At 30.2% G+C, this 26,930-nt stretch overlaps 3 protein-coding genes across 3 annotated transcripts; 1 reads left to right on the forward strand and 2 right to left on the reverse strand.

The window, feature by feature from the left end:
* Nucleotides 1-2,345: 2,345 nt before the first annotated feature.
* On the reverse strand, nucleotides 2,346-6,075 carry LOC124825721 (putative disease resistance protein RGA4). Its single transcript, XM_088110824.1, has 2 exons — nucleotides 6,031-6,075; nucleotides 2,346-5,495 (listed from the first exon to the last, which is right to left on the reverse strand). Exon 2 carries the CDS (start codon nucleotides 5,492-5,494, stop codon nucleotides 2,870-2,872), a length of 2,625 nt encoding a protein of 874 aa, XP_087966950.1. The 5' UTR covers nucleotide 5,495; nucleotides 6,031-6,075; the 3' UTR covers nucleotides 2,346-2,869.
* An 11,184-nt stretch (nucleotides 6,076-17,259) lies between these two features.
* LOC148201359 (putative disease resistance protein RGA4) lies at nucleotides 17,260-20,966 on the forward strand. Its single transcript, XM_088108446.1, has 2 exons — nucleotides 17,260-17,299; nucleotides 17,833-20,966. Exon 2 carries the CDS (start codon nucleotides 17,834-17,836, stop codon nucleotides 20,423-20,425), a length of 2,592 nt encoding a protein of 863 aa, XP_087964572.1. The 5' UTR covers nucleotides 17,260-17,299; nucleotide 17,833; the 3' UTR covers nucleotides 20,426-20,966.
* A 2,875-nt stretch (nucleotides 20,967-23,841) lies between these two features.
* On the reverse strand, nucleotides 23,842-25,428 carry LOC148201360 (two-component response regulator ORR3-like). Its single transcript, XM_088109946.1, has 5 exons — nucleotides 24,978-25,428; nucleotides 24,750-24,853; nucleotides 24,580-24,657; nucleotides 24,374-24,444; nucleotides 23,842-24,245 (listed from the first exon to the last, which is right to left on the reverse strand). Exons 1-5 carry the CDS (start codon nucleotides 25,183-25,185, stop codon nucleotides 24,032-24,034), a joined length of 675 nt encoding a protein of 224 aa, XP_087966072.1. The 5' UTR covers nucleotides 25,186-25,428; the 3' UTR covers nucleotides 23,842-24,031.
* Nucleotides 25,429-26,930: the final 1,502 nt, after the last annotated feature.

Raw genomic sequence — 26,930 nt, forward strand, 5'->3', positions numbered from 1 at the left:
TGCTCTTGCACTTCAATGCTTTCTGTTAGTTATGATGTTGTCGTCAAGACAAGACCATCAGACATATGTCTCTATATGAATGTAAATCAAATAAAAACTATGCTTCTTAATTGTACTGCGAATTATGAATAAAAAGACTTTTGTGGTTCAGATTGTGAAGGTTATCGTTCATTGATTTACCATTTATGGTTAAGCTTTGTTCTTGAGGAGCTAAGTATACTGTAAATCCCGCTATCTCCTTGCTGACGTGTCATTACCGGTTTCTGAATTCTCGTTCGTTGATTCTTCTAGATGTGTACAAGGCATACAGAAGAGTTTAGTTAATTCAAAAAGTGTTCAATATTTTGCAGCAAAACTTTGAAATCAGTTTGTATAATGGATTGGTGCATGGAATGAAAGTCTGACAAGAGACGAGGTGGTTATGAAATTTCTGTTCACTCTCCATGCTTTCCTAAAATTATGATAAACACTTACTGAATTAATGTGAGCATAGAATCAGTGGCGAGACAGTTTCAATTACAGGTTCAACTTCAATAATTAAATTTCTGGGTAAGAACTTATAAAATAAAGTGCATCAAGGTAACCATAAATAAACTTTAATTTAAAATAAGAAAATGGTTTATTTAATTTCTTTTTCTATAAAAATATTGTGAAGATTTATCCAATCAAATCCATACTATATATATATATTCCAGAAACTTTGAACTAATAGATGCCCCCATGGAATTCAAATTTATTATGAAATGCGTACGTTCTGCAAGATGGTAATAATGAGGGTAAGTGGGTAAAGAATTAATGTTAATTAAGTTCACTTTAATGAAATCTTGAGTGTTTTTCTATAAAAGAAGTGACGTGAAGATCTCAAGAAAAATAAAGAAAACAAGTATACTTATGATAATACAAATATATGAAAGGTGTCAAAATGTACTTGCAACATGAGATGGCTAAGTTAGTTGCAAATATGATACCCTACAAAACTTCACCAACCAAGTTGATATTTCATCAATTGAGAATGTTAATTCAAAAGATAATTTTTCTTTACATGTATTGATTTAGATTGCAGGACGATAATTGGGATTAGATTTTTTTTTACGTGTTCACCATCATAAAATTTGTAAAGGTCTTCCTTTTCCATTTGGATAGCATTTATGCTTATTTAGAGATTGTTTTCAACCTTTCTTTTGAATCATTTTGACTCTCTATTTTGTTTGTTGTATTAAGTATCATCGTATTAACAACACCATTCTAAAACCAACATAAAGGTCATCCTATATAATGCTTCATAAACATTCAACCTATGCCTTCTTGGCGATTGTTATTATAGGTGAATTGTATCAAAGGTAAAATTTCACTCCAAGTGTCCAAATGATTACATAGTAATGATACCATCACAATATGAATGTTTGTCATCCGAAAGATAATAAGTTATGTCTTGTTCTTGAATTTGAAAAGGTTAAAAGGTGAAAAGGACATATCATGGTTGACTCAATGGAAGAGTTTCAAATTATATTAATTAGTGTTATTAGTATTTTGTTTCAGATCTAAAAAAAAGGAATAAAGTTAAAAAACATTTCAAACACCAGTCATCGGAAACACCAAAAAGGGACTGCAGAGACTTGAAGGCACCTTCTTTATATTTTCTTTTTATTCAATTTTCTTCTTTAATTCTTTGTTCTAGCTGATGAATCAGCGAGGCGTGAGAGAGGACCTCATGTTATACAGATCTTGTACTACAGATCATACCAAATGGAATTCAGTAAGTCTTCTGGGGCTTTCACTAGTAAATCAATATAACAGTGCCTTTCTTTTACAGTATCAAATCACATTGAGATGAAATTTTGTTGGATTACAGTTTTATCTTAAACTGTTCATAGATGATGCGATGCCATTTACCATCAAAATCTGATTTATTATGCAGGCAGCAATTTGCAATTATTGTCTATCAATTGGGCACTTCCACATTGTCATTTTGCATTGCAAACCGGATAAAAAAAATACTTCAGAAGATAAGGCAAAACACAGTAGATGGGTTTCTGTCCCACTTAAGTGATAACTGAGAAACATGGAAATGTTTTGAATGCAGAACCAGGAGGATTACAATCTAAAGGGAAAAAAAAGGGTTTATTGTTTTTTGTTTTTTTATATTCTACACCAAAACTTGGATTCTCCATGCCAAACATCATGAAAAAGGATTGTCAAACTAAGACAAGTACAACGTAGAGTTAAAAGTATACTTTTAACTTAACGCTTCAAAACCGTAATCAATATTGTACTTTCAACACATATTTTATATACATTTTGAAGTAAATTTTAAACTTAACACAAAACCAATTTACAAAATAAAGTTTGCAACTAATTATATACTATAAATTACTTATTTCTAGTCGAGGTAAGTTTTCAACATATAACATACAACTTACAATTCGTGAAGCAACAGACCTTCAATCCCAAGAGAGAAAATAAAGATACATAATTTAAATAAAGGGATGCAAAAAGTGCAGAAAAACTTGAATATAATCACAGATTCAGAACTTCCTGAGAAAAATTTAGACACGTGAAGAGAAACTTACTTCCACAAGTATGAAGCATGGAACCATTGCTAGAAAATGGTGATTGACACAAACAAGTGGTTGCTGCCTTCTTCCCCAAACATAAAAAAATAAGTCATGCAGAATAAGAAAGTGGAGCTAGAGGAAAGTGAAGAATGGACATTGAATGATGATATCTAAGTGAAAAAAATAAGGCAAATGATCGGGGTGGATTTTTAAGCTTTTTGGGAATCTAAATGAATAGATTGGGGAGGCCAGAGAACATGCACTTGAGAATATACACGGAAATTGGTTTAGTGAACTACCACCAAGTCCTTGGCTCAATTAATATACCTGAGATCGGTTGGATAAAAGGCAGAGACAAGAACTTCTGGGATATGAGCGATTTTTGACCATTCTCCACCATGTCCTTTAGCACATCCTCCTTCTAGCCTTGAGCAATTATATATGCAGAGTCGTTGTAAAGATACAAGGTTCCGAATTCCATCAGGTATTGATTTCAAACCATAGCAATTACTGATTTCAAGACTCAAGAGTGATGAGAGATTCCCTATCCAGTCTGGTAAACTGTTGCCACAATATCCATCTATTACTAGTCTTTTTATTGAATGATGTGGCTGCAGGCCTTGCAATATCTTTTCATCTTTCATTTGATTTTCAAAACCTGTCTCCTCTATATACAGGATCGTTTCAATTTCAACCCATGTGTTTTCTTCTTCCTTACGTCTTTTTTCAATAGTATCCCTCCAATATTTAGTCTTACCGAGCCCCCACCGTAATTCCAAATCTTGAAGATGTTGCTTCTCCAGTAATATGTTTGCAGACTCAACCACTGCAACATTTTCTCGCAGGGAATCCAACCATTTAATTACTAATTTCCCTCTAAGGTTGTTTAGCCCACTCAATTCACTTATATCAACGTTTTTACTTTTAGAGTCCAACAAAAAATGTGTCAGTGTTTGAAGATTGGTCAATCGTCCCAACCCACATGGCATACATCTCAATTCCCCACAATTATTCAATTCAAGATGCCTAAGACTTTTGTTGATATCTGAGGGTAATTCTTTAAGTTTGCCACATCCAGAAACTTTTAAAGTCTGCAAGTTATGTAGGCTAGTAACATCTGGTGGAAGACTTGCTAGAAACCTATTCATTGAAAGATCAAGATATCTCAATTGCTTCAAATCTCGAATATTATTTGGAATTGTTATCAAATGCAACCCACAGAGTGTTAAAACCCGTAGGCACTTTATGCTTAAGAGAAAAGGAAATTGAAGACTTGGCGGAGGACAAAAATTTTGACTTCCATAAAGTGGCTGTCCAAGCAAAATAAATGTCCTTAGCTTGTTGGAAGATGATGATGTTTTCTCTGAAAAATGTAATGAAGTACAAGAGGACAAATAACGTGTTCTGTTTTCAATGTGCTCTTTTTTTCCTTCAACAAAGGCGTATTCTTTTCCAACCACTAGCTGTGCTAGATCATGTATCAGGTCATGCATTTTACAAGTAAGAATATTACCACAATCATCTAAATTCACATCTTGGAAAAGTGACATTGACAGCAAATTCATGAAGTACTCATGACCAACGTCTTCTTCACATCTATTGTCTCGTGATGGTTGAATGAACCCCTCAGCCACCCATAACTGAACGAGGGTTTTCTTGTCAAACACAAAATCTTTTGGAAACAATGAACAATAAGCAAAACACTTTTTCAAAAATGAAGGAAGATGATCATAACTCAGTTTAAGGATTGCAAAAATTTTGTCCTTGTGTTGATCTATCTTTGAAAACTCAACTTCACTAAAATATAGCCAATCACTCCGACCAATGTTTCGAGAGTACAAGAGGCTGCCAATAGTTCTTATGGTCAGGGGAACCCCAGCACATTTTTTAACAATATCCCTTCCCATGGCTAACAATTCCAAATCATTTGGTTCTTTCCCCCCATCAAAAGCCACTCGAGAGAATAGCTTCCAAGATCTTTCTAAATCAAGACCTTTCAAGAAAAGGGGTGGATGTGTGGCCACTATTTTCGCCACGGTCCTACTACGTGTTGTTACAATTATGGCACTTCCTTTACCTCCTTCCATTACTAAGCTCTTGAATTTAAGCCACAGTTCCCTATCCTCATTCCACACGTCATCCAGAGCAAGTAGAAACTTTTTTCCACGAACTTTGTTTCTGAGATCTTGCTGCAGTTGCTCAATCTCACTATTGTTATCATTCCCAATCATCTTTTCGGCTATTTTCCTCATGTCAAATTCATCTGAGACACACACCCACATTTTCTGCTCAAAAGAGCATTGGACAGCATTGTCATTAAAAACAAGTTGAGCGAGTGTAGTCTTACCTAGTCCTCCAAACCCAACTATGGCTAATACAGACACATTGTCTATCACACTCACTTTGGTGTCTAGCAAATAACTTTCAAGAAGTTTCTTTTCCTCTTTTCTTCCAATGACATCATCTTCTCTCACAAAAGAGTAAGTTTGTCTCTGCCTCCTATATGCAATTGAAGTCTCCATAGGGCGGTCAGTCAATTGCAAAGTAATCTTGTTTTTAGCAATAGCATCTAGCCTCTTCTGAATTTCTTTCATTTGATGACCTAATTTAAAACTATAGACAATTTGGTTTTCTTGGGAGAAGAAAACCTGTATCTTTCTCAAGATTTTTCTAGCACCAATCACTTTTCTTTTCATCGCTTCAGAGGAGATATCATTGAGAAGGTCATCTGCATCATAAAGTACATCTTTCAGCTCCTCCAACCAATTACTGATTTGAAGGTTGTTGGCCTTTCCCTCTGCATCCACGAGTACAGCCTTTATTGCAGATACTGTGCGCTTCATTTCCTGTACGTCATCTTTGAGATTCCAAATCATTCCAAACTCCTCTTGAGCAAAAGACTTCAAGTTTCGTAAGACTATTTCAGCAATTACTTCCATCCTTTGCCAGATGAAGTTTGGTACAAATATTAGTAAGGGATCAAACAATTTCACAGCCAAATGTAGTTTTGTACAGGCATTAGATATCAAATAATTTCACAACCATAACAACAAATGAATCCTTTAAAAAATAAAGTGTGGCAAGCTACATGGGTGACAGCCACCATAACGTTCTTTTATAAATCATATCATTTTCATTGTGAGCAATATCCTCATAGTAGTGGGTGTTACCTCTCCTGAAAAAATCTTCTCCATAAACACAATCAGGGGATCAAACCCTTTACTTTGCTTAAAGAACTCAGTTATCTATGATTTGTGTTGATATGTTATAAATCAGATTTGAGGACAAATCGTTGACCTTAGAAGTCAAATAGTCTTGTTGCATATAACATGAAAGGAGCAGACAAAATTCCAGTTATGATGATAATTAGTTGCATGCTTTATAATGAAATTAATTGGTGCTATCTACAAAGAACATCTTAGTGGTTCAATACCTAAGAAAGTTAGAATTAGAGAGACATGGAAAGAGAGCTGACCTGCTTTGGAAAAAATGAGTGTAAATGCAGAGGCAACAGTTGTGGGCAAGTGTTGAAGATATTAGAGGAGCCACCTATATAAAGGAAATAAATATAATATAATATTATTTTCACACGTAACAAATTTTTATACATACTTTAAATTCATTGTGTTACCTTTTAACTACCATGTTTTAAACTAACACCTAATCTGTGCATATGCTTAAAGGAATAAATATTTTAATAAAAAGTATGTAATTAAATAAAAGTTAAATATAGATACTATCATACTGTTTTATTATATATTGGTTTTTTTTTCAACATTGAACTATATAAATATTTTGTGAACTTTGAAACAATGTAATGTTTTAAAAACTAAAGATAAGATAAACTATAATTGATATTTAAATACACAAAATTAGTTTAACATTTTAAATATCATACCTTATTATAGTTGCTATCTATTGCAAAAAAAAAAAAATACATATTCAAGTTAAAGGTCATTTTAAATTTTTTAACGGTTTGAGAAAGTTTCAAAAATTTAAACAAGTAAATAACTAGATGCTTCGTAAATGGAAATTATAAAGTTAAAGATCATTTTTTAAAATGATGTTACCTTCTCTTAAATAATTTTTTTCCTTTAATCTTTAGAATCACTCTTAGATCTAGGAGAGTACATGTTCTATAAATGTTTGTTTTAATAAAAAAAAATATTACATGTAGGGGAGTTTTTTATTCTTAATTATTCTATTTTTATTATGATAAAAGAAAAGGAGAGAAAAATTTAAAAGCTTAAATGCTTAAGAAATTTTTTAATGTTTTCCTCTTTTGTAGTATGTGTGTTTGTAAGTTCATTACAAAGGATTTAAGCAAAATTTTGACCATCATAAAAAAGAGAAAGATTGTTGAGAAAAAAAAAAGATGTTGGACATTATTTTTCAGGAAGTTTATTTTGATGGTGATACCAAATCTAAAGATGAAATAGAAGTCAAAGATTATTTGGAAGATTTATATCTTGTTTGTTGTAATGTTTTGCTTTTGTAATGTCTTTATAATACTCTTGTAATAGTTCTTAAAGTATTTTAGGCTAAGTCTATAGATTCACAAAGTAATGACATGGTAACACTTGAAGGAAAACAAGATTTTTAAATATATACGATTATTACTCATGATAATTGATTATTACAAAAAAAATATATTTTGAAAAATAGCTTTCGACAATTGCAACTTGACATTTTATATTCTTAACCTAATTTCAAATTTTGGCTTAAGAAATGAAGTGACGAGTTCTTTTTCAAAATTACAGGAGTTAGGTTATAACTCTATGTTGAAAGTTTTGAAAACTTAGTGTGGATAAAGTGATATGATCTTGAGTGATTGAGTGTTACAGTTGTTTTGTTAAATGAAATTATTCATTCTTTATGTGAAACAAAAGAGGTGTTAATTCCTTGTAGATTTTAAAATAATGTATCTTTCATCTCTTGTGTAACCCAAGAAAATGTTTCATCTTTTGTGAAATTAAAAAATAATATTTATTTTTTCTAGTTTTAAAGAAAATGTTTTTAATTTTTTATAATTCTTCAAGCGGATTGTGTTCTTTTTTAACTATTCTATTAGTGTTTAATTTCAGTTTATTTTTAATATTTAATTAACTTCTATTACCAATACTTGCAATGATATTTTTAATCTAATACTAAACAAATTATAGAATACTAAAATTAAAAAGGTTTCGTTAAGACTGAACAAATTATATAATATTTTAAATGTAATAATATTTAGTAAATAAGTAAAAAAATTATTAGTTCTATAGATACGGAAAGAATGATGTAGTTTTAATTACAAAATGAAATACAGCATAAATTTAGAATATATGATTAAAAAACTATTTTAGTTTTATTGGAATGAGAAAATAATTGTTGCGTCAATAATGATATCTTACTATTTTAGTAAGTAAAGAATGTGACAATAAAAACAGAAATTTATAAATATATATTTAGTTAAGTTATGATTAGGATTACAAGTATTAACAAAGTAGGGGTTACTGATTATAAAATTTGACAGTATTAACTTTGATACATATAACAAGTTAATTAATTATAGTCTTAAAGTGGTATCGCGGTTAGTCTTAAAGCATAATTTTCAAAGTTGATGTTGAAGATCGTGTCTGATAGAAAATGAATGAAAGAAGAAAAAGCAAAGAATGCTGAAAGCATAAAAGACATTTTATATATGAACTGAGAGTACAAAAGCATCATGTTCTGGTTACTGATTGATCGAAAAGAGAGACAGAATGCTATAATTTAAGAGAGATGATTGAAGGTGCGAATTATTGATGGATGGCTACAAAGATGAAAGTCTTTATTCAGCAGATAGTTAACGTGATACGTTGCATGGTTTAGAAGTGACCATTTTCTTCAACGGGTGGGTGCTTACCATAAGGGGGCTTGTGGTATGGCTTTGGTTTGGGTTTTGGCTTGTAAACTGGTGGCTTTGGCTTGTAGACTGGTGGTTTTGGCTTATAAATTGGTGGTTTTGGCTTGTACACGGGTGGCTTATACTTATAGGGTGGTTTGTAGTAAGTGTCAGACTCAGATTCAGCAAGGCCTTGAGGGCTGAGGATCAGAGCCAAAAGGACCAACACAACCAAAGATAAGAGAGAATTAGCCATCTTCATTCTCTTATTGCTGCTGCATCTTACTCACCCAATCATCTGCTTTTATAGTCTGCCTTCACCCACGTCTCAATCCAATTCATTTATTGTTCACTCTGTCACTCTGTCAAAATGTCAAACAGTTGGTGTGCTTTTTTCTATGGCCACTGGTCCCATTTTGTAGCTCTCGCTCTTAATAATACTCTCTATGTTTATCTCTCCCACTTACTTTTTCTTAATTATTAATACCATTCTCCAATTTTTTATCATTAATTCTCATCTAAATCCGACCACTGTCCGATACAAATACAACAAAACAAAACACTTTACCCTACTACTCATCTAGTATACTCTCTAATAATTACATAACCATCTCGGATCCGGTTCCCGGATTGTTGCCGACAACACTATTCGGCCCTAGGACACATTTAATTTACTGAATTCGTGACAAAAGTTATCACTGTAATAAAATTTAATATAAAAATTTAATAAAGTGTGTAAATAAATAATACAAAATGATGTATTATTATTTGTGTTTCGGTGTACATTTTCCTGTGTGTCTCTGTTGCTCCTGGATGTCTGGGATGCTTGCATTTCTTCAACTGTTGTCCTTCGTATTCACCAAAGGAGGGGGAGGTACCTGCAAAGATACTCCGACGCTCAAGTCAGATGTGAGTTATGGAGCTGAAGCTCTCAAGAGAGTAATTGGATACTGCTCTGAAATATTATTCAGGATCTCTAGAGCATAAAGAGAACGTACCTGGACTTGGGTCCTGTCACTGTATTTATAAGCAAAATAATAATAACCACCTTACCTAAAAGTGTGGTTAGTGGCTTTGACTAATATTTTAACTGTTTAAAATATCTAAGATATTTATGTTATTACATAAATATCCTTACTACATAACAATTTGTATGGACAATTTTTGTGATTGTGACTTTCGTTTTGATAGTTAAAATATTTTTTTGGTTTATCTTTAATTGATTAATCCATTTTATTATGAATACGAATAATAGTTAACTTTCGTGATTGTTTACAACACATTTTATTACGATATGAAACAGCAGAGTTTCTATATGTTATGAAACATTAGGTTAAGGTATTACCTACTGATACAGTATTCGTTATCATGTGATATTGATTCAAACGGATGAATGTTTATGTTAAGACGATTATTTGATAATGTATTTTTATTCTAATTATTTTATTCTAATTATTTTTAATTTTCTTCAAGGTCTTTCTAATATTACTATAATTTTTACATATTTTATTATCTTTGTCTTGTATTCAATTAACTACATTATTTTTAAACATTAAATTAATTAAATAAAAACAAAAAACAAATATCATTAAACATAATAAAATAAAAAAAATCACTTTACTTCAAACAAAACTAAAACTATTTCGATATAAAAATATATTTTGAGTTGAAGTTTTCATAAACATGAAGACCGCACTTGAAAAAAATGTTGAAGTTGTAGCATTTCATATGAATTCAACTATAATATTAAAAAAATGTTTCTAAGTAAACCTTCATGTAATAATTTCACTTTAAAAAAATAAAAAAAGAACAAAAGTCGTGTCACTTCATACAACTTCAAATAAAAGAAAAATCTAATTTAGTTGTAGTCGTACCATCTAAAATGATTTTAACTCATGTATGACTTCGTCCTATTATGTAAAATTTTAAAAATCAACTTCTTTACATATATACAAAAGTAGATCAACACAATACACAAATTTCCAAAAGAAAGAAGATACATTTTGTTTTAGTATGATTATTTAGGACCGAGATATAAACATTGCTGATGATGCTTTATTACTTCTGAACATCTGGAATAATTGTTCTTCCTCCAATGATATCAGATGCTCATCTTTCTGTAGACTGTTCGTACTCTTCTCCCTGGTGTAATGCGTCTTCCTCAATGGAAGTGGGTGGTACCTGCGAAGATACTCCGATGTCAAAGTCAGATATGTACTATGGAAACTCAGTTATCAAAACTAGTGATCTTTTCTCACAATATGATCTTTTAGTCTTAGAGCAAAACGTACCTTTTTCTCTTAGCTTTCCTTGTATTTAACCTAAAAATGTAAAATAAACTGATTACCTTAAAATTCGGTTAGTGGCCCGTAATTTACGTTATTGTTGAGATTCGATAATCCGTGTTATTATGGCTAGATATTTTTGACTATTTCCTTCTTTGTTGGGTTATTGGTCTCATTACTTAAGTGTTGGGCTAATTGGCCCAACATTGTTTAACGTAATTGAGCGTCCGCTGAACCTGGATTGGTTGGATTGATTGATTGTCGCAGTGTCACTTGAAGTGTCGCTTGACTTTTAACGTGTACTGACCTGATTATCGTGGTTTGACGAACACTTTGAACTTTGGAAGAGTTGACGAGTGTTCGCTAGAGTTGGCGAGTGTCTTTACAATAGATAGAACAATCGGTCGATCGGTTGTGGTTGATAACCGCTCCTTTTAGATATCATACTATACACATTTTATTTCTTATTTTCTAATATTTGATTATGTAGTGATTGAGATAGACATAATATACAAAATTACAAAAAAAGAAAGTAGATACATAGTTATCCTGAGCACGCAACCTCATTCATGTTTTTTCCTTTTTACATGCTTTCTCTTTTTTCTTTTATAAAGGAGTTCACCTCTTTGAAACATGTTCTTTTTTGCTTTTCTTTTTAGCCTCATGGTTCACAATGGTTCTTGTGTCAGTCTATTCCGAAATGCACAATTTTAAATATATATTTTATATTTTGAATTATTTTAGATTATAAAATTAAAAAATACATTTTAACTTACAAAATCCAAAATACAAATTTTATACTCTAAACTATATTCAAATTGTATATTTTAAAACTCAAAATAAAAATTAAAATTCAGAAGTATACGAAGTGTGAGAAATAGAAAGGGGGGAAATGATGGTTGTATGACACCCGTCTTGGAGAGGTAAAAATATTATTCATTTTACATTAATTAAAACACAAAAATAAAATAAATAAACATATAAACAATTTAAAATTAAATCAATATTATGAATTTTCTAAGAATTAAACACTAAATTCGATAAAAAAAATATAGAAAAAAATAAAAATTGTGACTTAAAAAAATGAAATAGTAATATAAGTATTAGTATATTTTATGTTTAATGAATTAAAAAATTATAATATTAATACCAACTATAAATTTATTAATTTTATTTGAATTTTATTGATTACTAATATGGTTAAACACAATTTAAATTTTTAATAAATATCGTATAAAAAATATTTAACAACTTTTAATAATTAATTACATATTAAAATTTATTTTTCATAATAAATTTATAATAATTTGTAAGAAAAAACACGTATTTAATTATTTTAATGATTAAGATAATTAAAAAGACTAAAAATTTTATACTGAAATTATAATTTTTTTATTTAAAAGAGTATATATCAACATTTATTATATTAAACTAATTATTTATCCTAAAATACAGAAACTCAATTATTGAACTCAATTATATATAAAACTAATAAAAGAGAAAAAAAAAATCTAAAAAACGTGTAAAGAACAGACAAAATTAAATGTGAACACATATTTGTAATTAATATATTTCCTGCTGATTGAAAAGCTTTCAGTACACGATTGAAAGTGTCTTTTTCTGCTTTATGCCATTTCCATCATATAATTTTGCAATAATATCACAGTAGAAGAAGCCGACTGCAACTCATCCTCCATAACTGTATAATTGTTTCAACTTTTCAAGACTGATTCATGTGCTTTGACATTTCTGCTCAATGCTTTTGGCCACAAACATATTGAGTATATTATTCATTGTTTGGCTAAATTTCGACAGGCTTTGAAATTTCAACACATAGGTAGGGAATATGAAATTTGCTACTCTCAAATTAAAGACTATAGTACCATTCTGATTGTGTAGTCGTTGAAAAACTTTAGTAATTTCGTTATCAAAGTATTTTGTTTTCTTTGGGTAGTAATTTTATTAAGTTATGTTCAGTGCTATACTAACATAAGTGTTAATAAGTTAAGTCCTGAAAAGAGAGTTTTATGTAAAATAAGGGTTTAATGTCTCAATAGGTCTTTATTTTCACCCAAAATTTTAAATAGGTCCCTTTCTTTTTTGGCATCTGAGTCCTTATTTTTGTAAAATTGAAACCTTTCCGTCAAATTGAAATGACGCCGTCATTATTTTCACCCAGAAAAAAGCATATTTTTCTTAACGGCGTCATTTCAATTTGACGGAAAGGTCCTATTTGATTCAATTTTACAAAAATAAGGACTCAATTGAGATGTCAAAAAAGAAAGGGACCTATTTGAAATTCTGGATAAAAATAGGGATCTATTGAGACATTAAACCGTAAAATAAGTGTAGGTTGCTAGATGGTCTAACTTTTCTTAGACGATTTTGCCTCAACACTTGTAGGAGATTAATCAAATAATATGCTATAAGAGTAGGTCATTACATAGCATTGGTCTAAAAAATATGTTATTAGAACAGGTCAAGCCAACTCTGCATACGGTACATGTGTTATTTAGTTCAAAAGTTATGAAGTACATATATAAACTGTTAAAACAACTAAGTCTAGTAAGTGTATGTATTAGAGAGTATACCAGATGAGTAGTAAAGTGTTTTGTTTTGTTGTATCCGACAGTGGTCGAATTTAGATGAGAATTAGAGATAAAAATTGGAGCATGGTATTAATAATGAAGAAAAAGTAAGTGGGAGAGATAAACATAGAGGGTATTATTAAGAGCGAGAGATACAAAATGGGACCAGTGGCCATAGAAAAATGCACACCAACTGTTTGACATTTTGACAGAGTGACAGAGTGAACAATAAATGAATTGGATTGAGACGTGGGTGAAGGCAGACTATAAAAGCAGATGATTGAGTGAGTAAGATGCAGCAGCAATAAGAGAATGAAGATGGCTAATTCTCTCTTATGTTTGGTTGTGTTGGTCCTTTTGGCTCTGATCCTCAGCCCTCAAGGCCTTGCTGAATCTGAGTCTGACACTTACTACAAACCACCCTATAAGTATAAGCCACCCGTGTACAAGCCAAAACCACCAATTTATAAGCCAAAACCACCAGTCTACAAGCCAAAGCCACCAGTTTACAAGCCAAAACCCAAACCAAAGCCATACTACAAGCCCCCTTATGGTAAGCACCCACCAGTTGAAGAAAATGGTCACTTCTAAACCATGCAACGTAGCACGTTAACTATGTACTGAATAAAGACTTTCATCTATGTAGCCCTCCATCAATAATTTGCACCTTCAATCATCTCTCTTAAATTATAGCATCTTCTGTTTCTCTTTCGATCAATCAGTAACCAGAACATGATGCTTCTGTACTCTCAGTTCATCGTATATAGAATGTCTTTCATGCTTTCATCATTCTTTCTTCTTCTTTCATTCATTTTCTATCAGACACGATCTTCAACATCAACTTTGAAAATTATGCTTTAAGACTAACCGCGATACCACTTTAAGACTATAATTAATTAACTTGTTATATGTATCAAAGTTAATACTGTCAAATTTTATAATCAGTAACCCGAGCTTTGTTAATACTAGCTAGTAATCCTAATCATAACTTAATTAAATATATATTTATAAATTTCTGTTTTTATTGTCACATTCTTTACTTACTAAAATAGTAAGATATCATTATTGACGCAACAATTATTTTCTCATTCCAATAAAACTAAAATAGTTTTTTAATCATATATTCTAAATCTATGCTGTATTTCATTTTGTAATTAAAACTACATCATTCTTTCCGTATCTATAGAACTAATAATTTTTTTATTTATTTACTAAATATTATTACATTTAAAATATTATATAATTTGTTCAGTCTTAACGAAACCTTTTTAATTTTTAGTATTGTATCATTTGTTTAGTATTAGATTAAAAATATCGTTGCAAGTATTGGTAATAGAAGTTAATTAAATATTAAAAATAAACTGAAATTATAAACATGAATATTTTAGAAAAAGAATTTCGCTTGAAGAATTATAAAAAATTAAAAATATTTTCCTTGAAACTACGGAAATTAAACACTTTTTTTTGAATCTCAGACATGAAACACTCTCTTAAGTCACACAACAGATGAAAAACACATTTTTTAAAATCTACAGGAGATAAATATCTCCTTTAAGTCACACAAAGATAAATAATTTCACCTAACAACACTTAAGAACTCAATATCACATAGCTCTACCCAAACTAAGTTTTCAAAACTTTCAACATAGACTTATAACCTAACTCCTGTAATTTTGAAATTACTTCATTTCTAAAGCCAAAATTTGAAATTAAGTTAAGAATATGAAAGGTAAGTTACAACTATCGAAAGCTATTTTACAAAAATAATTTCTTTTTACAATAATCGATCATCATAAATGATAATCGTATATATTTGAAAACTTTTTTTTTATTCAAGTGTTTCAATGTTGTTACTTTGTAACTCTCTAAACTTAGCCTAAAATACTTTAACAATTATTGCAAAAGTATTATAAAGACATTACAAAAGCAAAATATTACAACAAACAAAATACAAGCAAGTCTTGCAAATAATCATTGATTTCTATTTCATCTTTAGACTTGGTATCTTCGTCAAAATAAACTTTCTAAAGAAGAATGTCTAACATCTTTTTCTTTTGTCAACAATTTTTTCCTTTTTTATATGGTCAAAATTTTGCTATAAGCATTTGTAATGAACTTGCAAACACACATACTACAGAAGAGAGGAAAGCATTAAACAATTTCTTAAACATTTAAACTTTAAACTTTTTCTCCCTCCTTCTTTTATCATAATAAGAAAAGAATAACTAAGAATAAAAACTTCCCCTATATGTTATATTTTTCTTTTTTTCATAAAATAAACCTTTCTAGAACATGTACTCCCTATGTCTAAGACTCTCCTGTATTTAAGAGTGATTCTAAAGATTAAAGTAAACAAAAGTTTATTTAAGGGAAGCTCATCACATCATTTAAAAAATGATCTTTAACTTTCTAATTTCCGTTTACGAAGCATCTAGTTGTTTTGCAAACTATTTAAATTTTTTAAACTCCCTCACTGTTAAAAAATTTGAAAACGATATTACATGTTTTTTGATGGATTATTAATGAGCTCAGATTTGTCGTTAATACCCTTGTCGGAAACAATTATCGACCGATATAGGCTGCTAGTAATTATTGACGGAAGAATCTGCGATAATTATCAATGACTTATATCCGTCGATAATTACCAATGACTTATATCCTTTGGTTATTATCACGACCTATATACACCAATAATTACCAACGACCTATATTCGTCAGTGATCAGGGATGACAAAAAAATCTGCGACTGCAAATATCATAGATAAAATCTGTGACGGATAGTTAGTATCCGTGGGTATTTACTATCCATAGATTGCGGGTAGTCGGTATTTTAATATCCCCTTATAAATGGGTCTATTATACTATCCGTTACCCGCAAAAAAAAAATATTTTTTATTAAGTTAAATTTAATTTATATTTTATCAGATTAAATTTAATTAAAATTAAATTTTAATTTATATTTAATTTAATTTATATTATATTTAATATGTTTTTATAATTTTATTTGAATTCTATTTTAATAATTTATGAAAACATATTTTTTTAAATGTTTGCAGTACCTGTGAATATTTTTTAAATGGGTATCCGTGCAGATAGTGAACGGGTAACGGATGAATTTTTTATTTCTGAATCGGGTAATGGATAGACACTATCCGTGTTCGATCTGACCCGTTATCATCCCTTCGAGTAATCTATTAGTAATATCAAAACAGATTCAAGTACAATGACAACATTTACTTCCCACCACAATGTACTTAGACAATACAAAACAATCAAAATCACATAATCGAGATACATCAAAACATCAATCAAATAATTTAATGGTCACAATGAAATTCATATCATTAATATAGTGAAAAAAACATTGTCTATTAGATGTTGTGTATACACAATTTTGTAGTATTATTTGACTTCTTAGTTTCTCATAAGCAAATTTATATGAACGCTGCATTTGTATTTGAAGCCATCAGACTAAAAAATTTCGTCATCACGACATTGATACTTTGAATATTGAATAAATATTGTGTGCTTGAATTATGTAGTTTTTTTTTTTGCAATAGATAGCAACTATGTATAATAAGATATGATATTTAAAATGTTAAACAAATTTTGCGTATTTAAATTTCAATAATAGTTTATCGCATGTTTAGTTTATAAAACATTACATTGTTTCAAAGTTAAGAAAATATTTATAAAGTTCAATGTTGAAAAAAGAAACCAATATATAATAAAACAGTATGATAATATCTATATTTAACTTTGAATTAATTACATTCTTTTTATTAAAATATTTATTCCTTTAAACATATGGACAGATTAGGTGTTAGTTTAAAGCATGCTAGTTAAAAGGTAACACAATGAATTTAAAGTATGTATAAAAATTTGTTACGTGTGAAAATAATATAATATTATATTTATTTCCTTTATATAGGTGGCTCCTCTAATATCTTCAACACTTGCCCACAACTGTTGCCTCTGCATTTACTCTCATTTTTTCCAAAGCAGGTCAGCTCTCTCTCCCTGTCTCTCTAATTCTAACTTTCTTAGGTATTGAATCTTTGTAGATAGCACCAATGAATTTCATTATAAAGCATGCAACTAATAATCATCATAACTGGAATTTTTTCTGCTCCTTTCATGTTAATGCAACAAGACTATTTGACTTCTAAGGTCAACGATTTGTCCTCAAATCTGATTTATAACATATCAACACAAATCATAGATAACTGAGTTCTTTAAGCAAATTAAAGGGTTTGATTACCTCATTGTGTTTATGGAGAAGAGTTTTTCAGGAGAGGTAACACCCACTATGAAGATATTGCTCACAATAAAAATGATATGATTTATAACAGAACGTTATGGCGGCTGTCACCCATTTGGCTGGCCACACTTTATTTTTTAAAGGATTCATTTGTTGTTGTTATGGTTGTGAAATTATTTGATATCTAATGCCATTACAAAACTACATTTGGCTGTGAAATTGTTTGATCCCTAACATTGTTGTTACTAATGTTTGTACCAAACTTCATCTGGCAAAGGATGGAAGTAATTGCTCAGATGGTCTTACAAAACTTGATCTCTTTTGCTCAAGAGGAGTTTGGAATCATTTGGAATCTCAAAGATGACGTACAGGAAATGAAGCGCACAGTATCTGCAATAAAGGCTGTACTCCTGGATGCAGAGGGAAAGGCCAACAACCTTCAAATCAGTAATTGGTTGGAGGAGCTGAAAGATGTACTTTATGATGCAGATGACCTTCTCAATGATATCTCCTCCGAAGCGATGAAAAGAAAAGTGATAGGTGCTAGAAAAATCTTGACAAAGATACAGGTTTTCTTCTCCCAAGAAAACCAAATTGTCTATAGTTTAAAAATAGGTCATCAAATGAAAGAAATCCAGAAGAGGCTAGATGCTATTGCTAAAAACAAGATTACTTTGCAATTGACTGACCGCCCTATGGAGACTCCAATTGCATATAGGACGCAGAGACAAACTTACTCTTTTGTGAGAGGAGATGATGTCATTGGGAGAGAGGAGGAAAAGAAACTTCTTGAAAGTTATTTGCTAGACACCAAAGTGAGTGTGATAGACAATGTGTCTGTATTAGCCATAGTTGGGTTTGGAGGACTAGGTAAGACTACCCTCGCTCAACTTGTTTTTAATGACAATGCTGTCCAGTGCTCTTTTGAGCAGAAAATGTGGGTGTGTGTCTCAGATGAATTTGACATGAGGAAAATAGCCGAAAAGATGATTGGGAATGATAAGAATAGTGAGATTGAGCAATTGCAGCAAGATCTCAGAAACAAAGTTCGTGGAAAAAAGTTTCTACTTGTGCTGGATGACGTGTGGAATGAGGATAGGGAACTGTGGCTTAAATTCAAGAGCTTAGTAATGGAAGGAGGTAAAGGAAGTGCCATAATTGTAACAACACGTAGTAGGACAGTGGCGAAAATAATGGCCACACATCCACCCCTTTTCTTGAAAGGTCTTGATTTAGAAAGATCTTGGAAGCTATTCTCTCGAGTGGCTTTTGATGGGGGGAAAGAACCAAATGATAAGGAGTTGTTAGCAATGGGAAGGGATATTGTTAAAAAATGTGCTGGGGTTCCCCTGGCCATAAGAACTATTGGCAGCCTCTTGTACTCTCGAAACTTGGGTCGGAGTGATTGGCTATATTTTAGTGAAGTTGAGTTTTCAAAGATAGATCAACACAAGGACAAAATTTTTGCAATCCTTAAACTGAGTTATGATCATCTTCCTTCATTTTTGAAAAAGTGTTTTGCTTATTGTGCATTGTTTCCAAAAGATTTTGTGTTTGACAAGAAAACACTCATTCAGTTATGGGTGGCTGAGGGGTTCATTCAACCATCACGAGACAATAGATGTGAAGAAGATGTTGGTCATGAGTACTTCATGAATTTGCTGTCAATGTCACTTTTCCAAGATGTGACTTTAGATGATTGTGGTGACATTCTTACTTGTAAAATGCATGACCTGATACATGATCTAGCACAGCTAGTGGTTGGAAAAGAATACGCCTTTGTTGAAGGAAAAAGAGAGCACATTGAAAACAGAACACGTTATTTGTCCTCTTGTACTTCATTACATTTTTCAGAGAAAACATCATCATCTTCCAACAAGTTAAGGACATTTATTTTTCTTGGACAGCCACTTTATGCAAGACAAAATTTGGGTCCTCCGCCAAGTCTTCAATTTCCTTTTCTCTTAAGCATAAAGTGCCTACGGGTGTTAACACTCTTTTGGTTGAATTTGATAACAATTCCAAATAGTATTGGAGAGTTGAAGCAATTGAGATATCTTGATCTTTCAATGAATAGGTTTCTGGTAAGTCTTCCACCAGATGTTACTAGCCTACATAACTTGCAGACTTTAAAACTTTCTGGATGTGGCAAACTTGAAGAGTTACCCTCAGATATCAACAAAAGTCTTAGGCATCTTGAATTGAATGATTGTGGGGAATTGAGATGTATGCCATGTGGGTTGGGACAATTGACCAATCTTCAAACACTGACACATTTTATATTGGACTCTGAAAGTAAAAACGTTGATATAAGTGCATTGAGTGCGCTAAACAACCTTAGAGGGAAATTCGTAATTAAAAGGTTGAATTCCCTACGAGAAAATGCTGCAGTGGTTGAGTCTGCAAATATATTACTGGAGAAGCAACATCTTCAAGATTTGGAATTACAGTGGGGGCTCGGTGAGACTAATTATTGGACGGATCCTATTGAAAAAAGACGTAGGGTAGAAAACAACACACGGGGGAAAGATAAAAATCAAAAGAAAGATGAAAAGATATTGCAAGGCCTGCAGCCACATCATTCAATAAAAACACTAGTAATAGATGGATATTGTGGCAACAGTTTACCAGACTGGATAGGGAATCTCTCATCACTCTTGAGTCTTGAAATCAGCAATTGCTATGGTTTGAAATCAATACCTGATGGAATTCGGAACCTTGTATCTTTACAACGACTCTGCATATATAATTGCTCAATGCTAGAAGGAAGATGTGCTAGAGGACGTGGTGAAGAATGGTCAAAAATTGCTCATATCCCATTGGTTATTGTCTCTGCCTTTAATCCAACCGATCTCAGGTATATTAATTGAGCCAAGGACTTGGTGGTAGATCACTAATCCAATTTCCGTGTATATTCTCAAGTGCATGTTCTGTGGCCTCCCCAATCTATTCATTTAGATTCCCAAAAAGCTTAAAAGTCCACCCCGATCATTTGCCTTATTTTTCACTTAGATATCAGCATTCAATGTCCATTCTTCACTTTCCTCTAGCTCCACTTTCTTATTCTGCATGACTTGTTTTTTGATGTTTGGGGAAGAAGGCAGCAACCACTTGTTTGTGTCAATCACCATTTTCTAGGAATGGCTCCATGGTTCATATTGCTTGTGGAAGTAAGTTTCACTTCACGTGTCTAAATTTTTCTCAAGAAGTTCTGAATCTGTTATGATATTCAAGTTTTTTCTGCACTTTTTGCATCCCTTTATTTAAATTATGTATATTTATTTTCTGAGTTTGGATTGATGATTTGTCGCTTCAAGAATTGAAAGTTGTATGTTATGTATTGAAAGTCTCACGTCGATTAAAGATTGAGACAATTTATAATATATAGCTGAGTGTAAATCTTACCTTTAATGATGGTTTTGTGTTAAGTTTAAACCCTTTTTTCCCTTTAGATTGTAATCCTCCTGGTTCAGCATTCAAAAGATTTCCATGTTTCTTTCAGTTATCACTTAAGTGGGACAGAAACCCATCTACTATGTATTGTCTTTTCTTCTGAAGTATTTTTTTTTATCCGGTTTGCAATACAAAATGACAATGTGGAAGCACCCAATTGATAGACAATAATTGGAAAATTGTTGGCTGCATAATAAATGAGATTTTGATGGTAAATGGCAGCGCGTCATCCATGAACAGTTTAAGATAAAACTGTAATCCAACAAAATTCCATCTCAATGTGAAAAAAAGGCACTGTTATATTGATTTACTAGTGGAAGTCCTCTGTAGTACAAGATCTGTATAACATGAGGCCCTCTCTCACTCCTCACTGATTCAGCAGCTAGAACAAAGAATTATAGAAGAAAATATGAAGAAGGTGCCTTCAAGTCTCTGCAGTCCCCTTTTTGGTGTTTCCGATGACTGGTGTTTGAAATGTTTTTTAACTTTATTCCTTTTTTTAATCTGAAATAAAAGACTAATAACAATAATTAATATACTAATTAATATAGTTTAAAATTAGGTTAAGAATATGAAAGGTTAAGTTATATCTGTCGAAAGCAAACTAAATTTAGAAAAGAAATTAGAGACAACGAATAAAAGCTGTCGAATCAATAATAATATCCTATTTTAATTAATAAGTTTAAAAGACCAATTGTAAAAATAATGTGTTTAATAAAAAATGATCTATGTAATTATCTCTTTTAGTATACATACCTTTTTATTTTATCTTTTAATTATTTTTAAATCAAAAAATTATTTTACTGATTTAATATTTTAAGTGACTGTTTTCTTTTTAAATTTAGTCATTTATTTGAATTTATCGTTTTTCTTCCTAAAATTTTATTATTTTTTAAAACTAAAACAATTATTATAATAAAATAATTATCTATAAAATAAACAAAAATGATTTAAAATAATTTTTATTCATTTTTATAATTATAATAATAATTTTTTTATCATAAAAAAAAAACGTACATAAATAACTTTTGGAAAAGTATAAGTAGTTGTCTATTTTGTTTTATAAATGGTACTTTTAATTCTTTCATTACCAAAACGTATAATGTTTAGTTCACAGCACATATTTAACCTATGTGTATTTTTAATACATAATTATTTATAACAATTAACTTGTTGATGTGTTAGCCAAGTTTTTAAGGAGACTTTAGATTGGGTTTATATGTTACAAGCTCGAAATGTACAATTTATATATATTATAACTTGAGGAAAAATGTTAGTATTAATTCTGAGTAAAAAAGTAATTATATTGGAAATTACTACTTATTGTATTTATGAGTTGTTCCTAGTTTTGTAACTAGGCTTTTGACGCAGTCTTTTTGATTTTTTTAGTAGATGTAAATATATATAATTGATTATGTTTTTACCATAATTTTTATCAATATTTATGATTTTATTTATCATAATAAAATAAATAATTAATATAATATTATTAAAATAAAAATAAAAGAATATTTTTGCTTACCCGCTTGTCTTGCATTACACATGATTTATCAATAAATTAAAGAAAAACAATTTTTTCATCTATAATTTGTGATATAAATATTTAATGTTGGTACAAAAATGACATTTTTTAGTATAACAACCCCATGAAAAATTATTGTCCCCCTTTTTTTTTCTAAATGATCGAAAGGATTTATATTTGGGTAAAACAGTTTGTTAATAATCTCTCATCCAATTATATTAAAGTATTCCTTTACTAAAAATAATAATTACAGTTATAAAATTTAGTGTCGCAATTTTAATATAGCTTTTTTTATTTTTGTTATTACTATCGACAAATACAATTGTTGATAAAAATACTGTATATTTATATCAATGCCAAATCTGTTTTATCTAAGGATTATTTATTTATAGTGGAAGACTTTTTCCAACACTAATAAGTCAATTTTCTGATACTCATAAAACCAAAATCAAATCTCACTTACTTTATAGGGAATAAAAATATAATTACACATTTTAATTAAAAAAAAGATGATTCTTACGTAATACTTCGTCTCATACTTGTTACCACCACATGTAATAGAAAGACTTCATAGTGACAATGATGTTTCTCATTTCTATAAGCTTTATGAGAAAATTTATATATAAATTTCTTTTATATTTAAAGTGAAATATTTCAGGCAAAAAAGTTACACGTATATTATTATTAAATTAAAAAAAATTATTAAAATATTAACACATTGATTTTAAATAGGTTATTTTTTATCAATTGGTTTTAAAATACAGTCTCCCTTTCTCTGTAAACTAAACTGCCATTCAACAGGATCTGTTTTAAAAAAAATAGTCTATATATATTGATTTGAAAATCTAAGATTCGGATTGATTTGAATTATGATTTGGCAACCTATTTTTGGTGTTTTTACACAGTGTATTTAGTTTTGAATTATGACTTGCAACCTATATTTCAAACACTTAAATTTTTTACATTTCACAGTACTTTTAATTATTTTTACTTCTTTTTAAAAGATATATAAAACTTTAACTATTTTACCTGTATCAAATAAATATAAACTTACCATGATATCATTAGTCTAAATATTTTACGTTCATTTATTTTTATTTTTTTTTCTTAAAAAAATACAAAACTTTACATTTTTATAATTATTTTATTTTTATAATTTATATCAAATAAATATAAAAATATATTAGTCTTTCAACAATAACGGTAATAATGTGAAAATCTAAGAATTTATATAAATTATGTAAACATTTTACCTTCCGAAAGGGGTTGCTAACAGGCAAGAAAAAAGAATCTTGTGGTGAATTGGAGACATAAGAGAAAAAGTATAAATTATGTGTCAGAAAATTGAATGAAAAATGAAATCTGTTTTGTCAGATGCTATACTAGAGATTTCTTTAGTATGATTGAGGTGCGATCTACTCTTCTCACTTGTTAGCTGGTGAGGCAGAGGAGAGGTAAATGTTTTAGGTACAATCTATGATGTTTCATCAAGTTTTTAACTTCAATTAACCACTTTTTGAGGCTCCATTTTTGTCCTGGTTTTATCTGGGCAATGCTTTTCTTCTTCTTCTTCTTCTTTTTCCTTCCTTTTGTTATTGATCTGTTCCTCTTCTTCATCCTTAACTTTTGATTTCATCATATGAGGTCTCAGCCTGTTTACATCTGACTGTTGAACTGGTTTCAAAAAGAATTCATCAGCTCCATCTTCTAGGCATCTGCCATAAGCAAAAGAACATTCTGTTAAATATCTTGCAATTTGATGCCTTTAAAATTTGTTTACTTCTTTTTTTCAAACAAATATCTTGATGTTAAGATTTTGTTCATAAGAGGTATTTTCCCTCACCTGTTGATCCTTGATGGAACATTCTCTGAGGACATAATCACCACTGGTATGTCTTTAAGAGATTTAGATTCCTGCAAATCATTAACTTTTTGTTATTCATACAACGTACAAATCACAAGATTGGTTTCAGATTTTCCATCATTAAAGGTACATAAAACATGTTATTTCTGAAACCAGGTCCCATAAAAAAAACCAAGTAGTTTTACCTTGATTTTTCTCAGCAGATCATATCCTGTCATTTCTGGCATACAGTAATCAGTTATGATCAGGTTTACTTCTACATCCTGCAATTACAATAAGCAAAAGGGATTAATTAGATCTCATAAATCATTCTAACTATGTGTCATCTTTTATAAATTTTGCAGTAAAACCGAACCTGATTGGCTTGTAAAGCAATGGTGGGAGGCTCTTCAGTTCTCTTCTCATCTTCAACCAAACCAAGAAACCTCAAAGCCTTACTACCAGAATCCACAGCAGTAACTGTAATCACAAAACATACCAAAATGAATCGGATTTCACATCAAGCAAAACCAAATCACCCCATCTGATAAACAAACATAAAAAACCTTATTTTCAAAAAAAGGACAGCACACATGAAAATTACCATGAAAAGAAGAGGTTTTGAGGAGTCTCTCAATCAACATTCTGTCGATAAGGCTATCATCGACAGCCAAAACATGAAACTGTGCCTCTGCAGCCATACCCATGATTATTATGATAACGATGTGTGCAGTTGCAGGCGAAAACAGGAGAAGAATAAGAAGAAAAGAAGAAGGGAAAAAGATGAAAAGAGTGATGAAAGAGGGTGGCATGCAGAGATTTTAAAAGGGGGCACATCATGGTCAAGAAGATAGAAAATCCACGAAGGAAATCTGACAGTTTGGAAAGCAAGATCCGACAGATTTCATCAAGAATCTGGCGGATCTTTTGGGTTGATTTTTGAATTGAAAAACAAGCAAAGAAAGTGCTGTTATTGTACCAAACACATCAAAATCTGACTTGTTCATTATTACTATTCTTTTCATTATTCTATTTCACCCTTTTGCTTAGGGTTAAAGACAAAAAACTATTCTCTTCTCTTCTCCTTAATCCATTACCCTTTCATCAGACCAAACTATTATTCTTAATTATCAAACGTTGTTGTCGTCATTCTTCTCACTGTTCAGAGTCGTGTGAACTCTATTCTATTCCATGCACGTGCATTACATGCTTACCACTATTACACCCACGTACCACTACCATATATATATACAAACAAAACGTAATTTTCTTTTTACTAATCAAATCTTTTGTCTCTGCTCTTTTTCTAAGAGCCAATATTGACCTAAATTATTTATGCAATTTTTTCAAACTCCTCTCTGTTGCTCTTTCTTCGAACATTCTCATTTATTCAATCATAATATATATATATGTCATACACTTGCAATATGGTGCCTTTCACTAAGAAATTGTTTGGATGAACTTCACATAATAACTTTAAAGAAAAGAAAATAAGAGTGGATATCAAATAAATTTATCTGTAAACTAAAATTAGTTTGTTGTAAGTTAAAGTTAATATTTTCAAGAAATTAACATAGGACGATGATTTGTATATATCTGTTTATTTTTTAATAGATTTTAATGTTTCATTTTTCTATATTATAAACAAATCTTATGCAATTACTTTTAAACATCTTAAAATGTGTACAATGATTTTGTAATTAAATAGTGTTGCAAAACTATTTTTTGATATCGGAAAAGGGAAAGATATGATTATAAAATATATGTAGACATTATCGATCTTAATCCATATACAAAATCAGATAAAGCTCTAAGGTTTTAATATTGTGCGTATAGAATCAATATCATAATAAAACAAAAAAGAAAAATCCCTTATATTTGTCAAACTATATTTATATTTTCACATATAGTTTCTAAGCTCTTTTCTGATTTGTTCCTATTTTTATTTTGTTTAACAAGAACATAAACTTAATTAAAATAATTTAGAAAAAAAAAGGGTAGTTACAACTTACAAGTCTTTCATATTCCAAAATTTTCCTTTTAGAAATATGCTGTCATATAAAAGAATACCATTTTGTCTTTTCTGCCTCAGAAATTGTTCTGTCACCGGCATATATATATATATATATATATATATATATATATATATATATATATATATATATATAAAATTGCTTTCAAATTATGCCTCTCTAATCTCCAATTTTCTTTCAGGGGTCAAAGTTTATTATTTTAAATGATAAATATTATAATTGGAGCACGATCATGTGAGTGATTAAAATATTGCAAATATTTCTCATTCTGATCTTTTGATGCAAGTTATCTGACAGCATCAGAAAGAAAGAAAAAATCGTTTGTGAAAAAAAGAATATTTTAATTCATATTTGGCCAGATTCTACTTTTTTTTTGGTCAGTTTGTGAAATAATATCTGATCTAAGGGTCGTGAACCTGTTTGGGGGCACTGATAGAATCATCATTGAATATTTTTAATATTTTATAAGAAAATTAATTTTTTAATCTTTTAGTTTAATTTAAAGCACGTTGTAACCTAGAAAT

This window comes from Vigna umbellata, chromosome 3, assembly GCF_029865625.1.
Source record: "Vigna umbellata cultivar VRB3 chromosome 3, Vumbellata_1.0, whole genome shotgun sequence".
Taxonomy (NCBI): domain Eukaryota; kingdom Viridiplantae; phylum Streptophyta; class Magnoliopsida; order Fabales; family Fabaceae; genus Vigna; species Vigna umbellata.

Coding starts and splice junctions, on each gene's coding strand:
- LOC124825721 (XM_088110824.1), bottom strand. CDS start 5,494: ATGGAAGTAATTGCTGAAATAGTCTTACGAAACTTGAAGTCTTTTGCT.
- LOC148201359 (XM_088108446.1), top strand. CDS start 17,834: ATGGAAGTAATTGCTCAGATGGTCTTACAAAACTTGATCTCTTTTGCT.
- LOC148201360 (XM_088109946.1), bottom strand. CDS start 25,185: ATGCCACCCTCTTTCATCACTCTTTTCATCTTTTTCCCTTCTTCTTTT. Junction 24,445..24,579: donor ATCTGCTGAGAAAAATCAAG/GTAAAACTACTT, acceptor AATGATTTGCAG/GAATCTAAATCTCTTAAAGA. Junction 24,246..24,373: donor GTTCCATCAAGGATCAACAG/GTGAGGGAAAAT, acceptor TGCTTATGGCAG/ATGCCTAGAAGATGGAGCTG.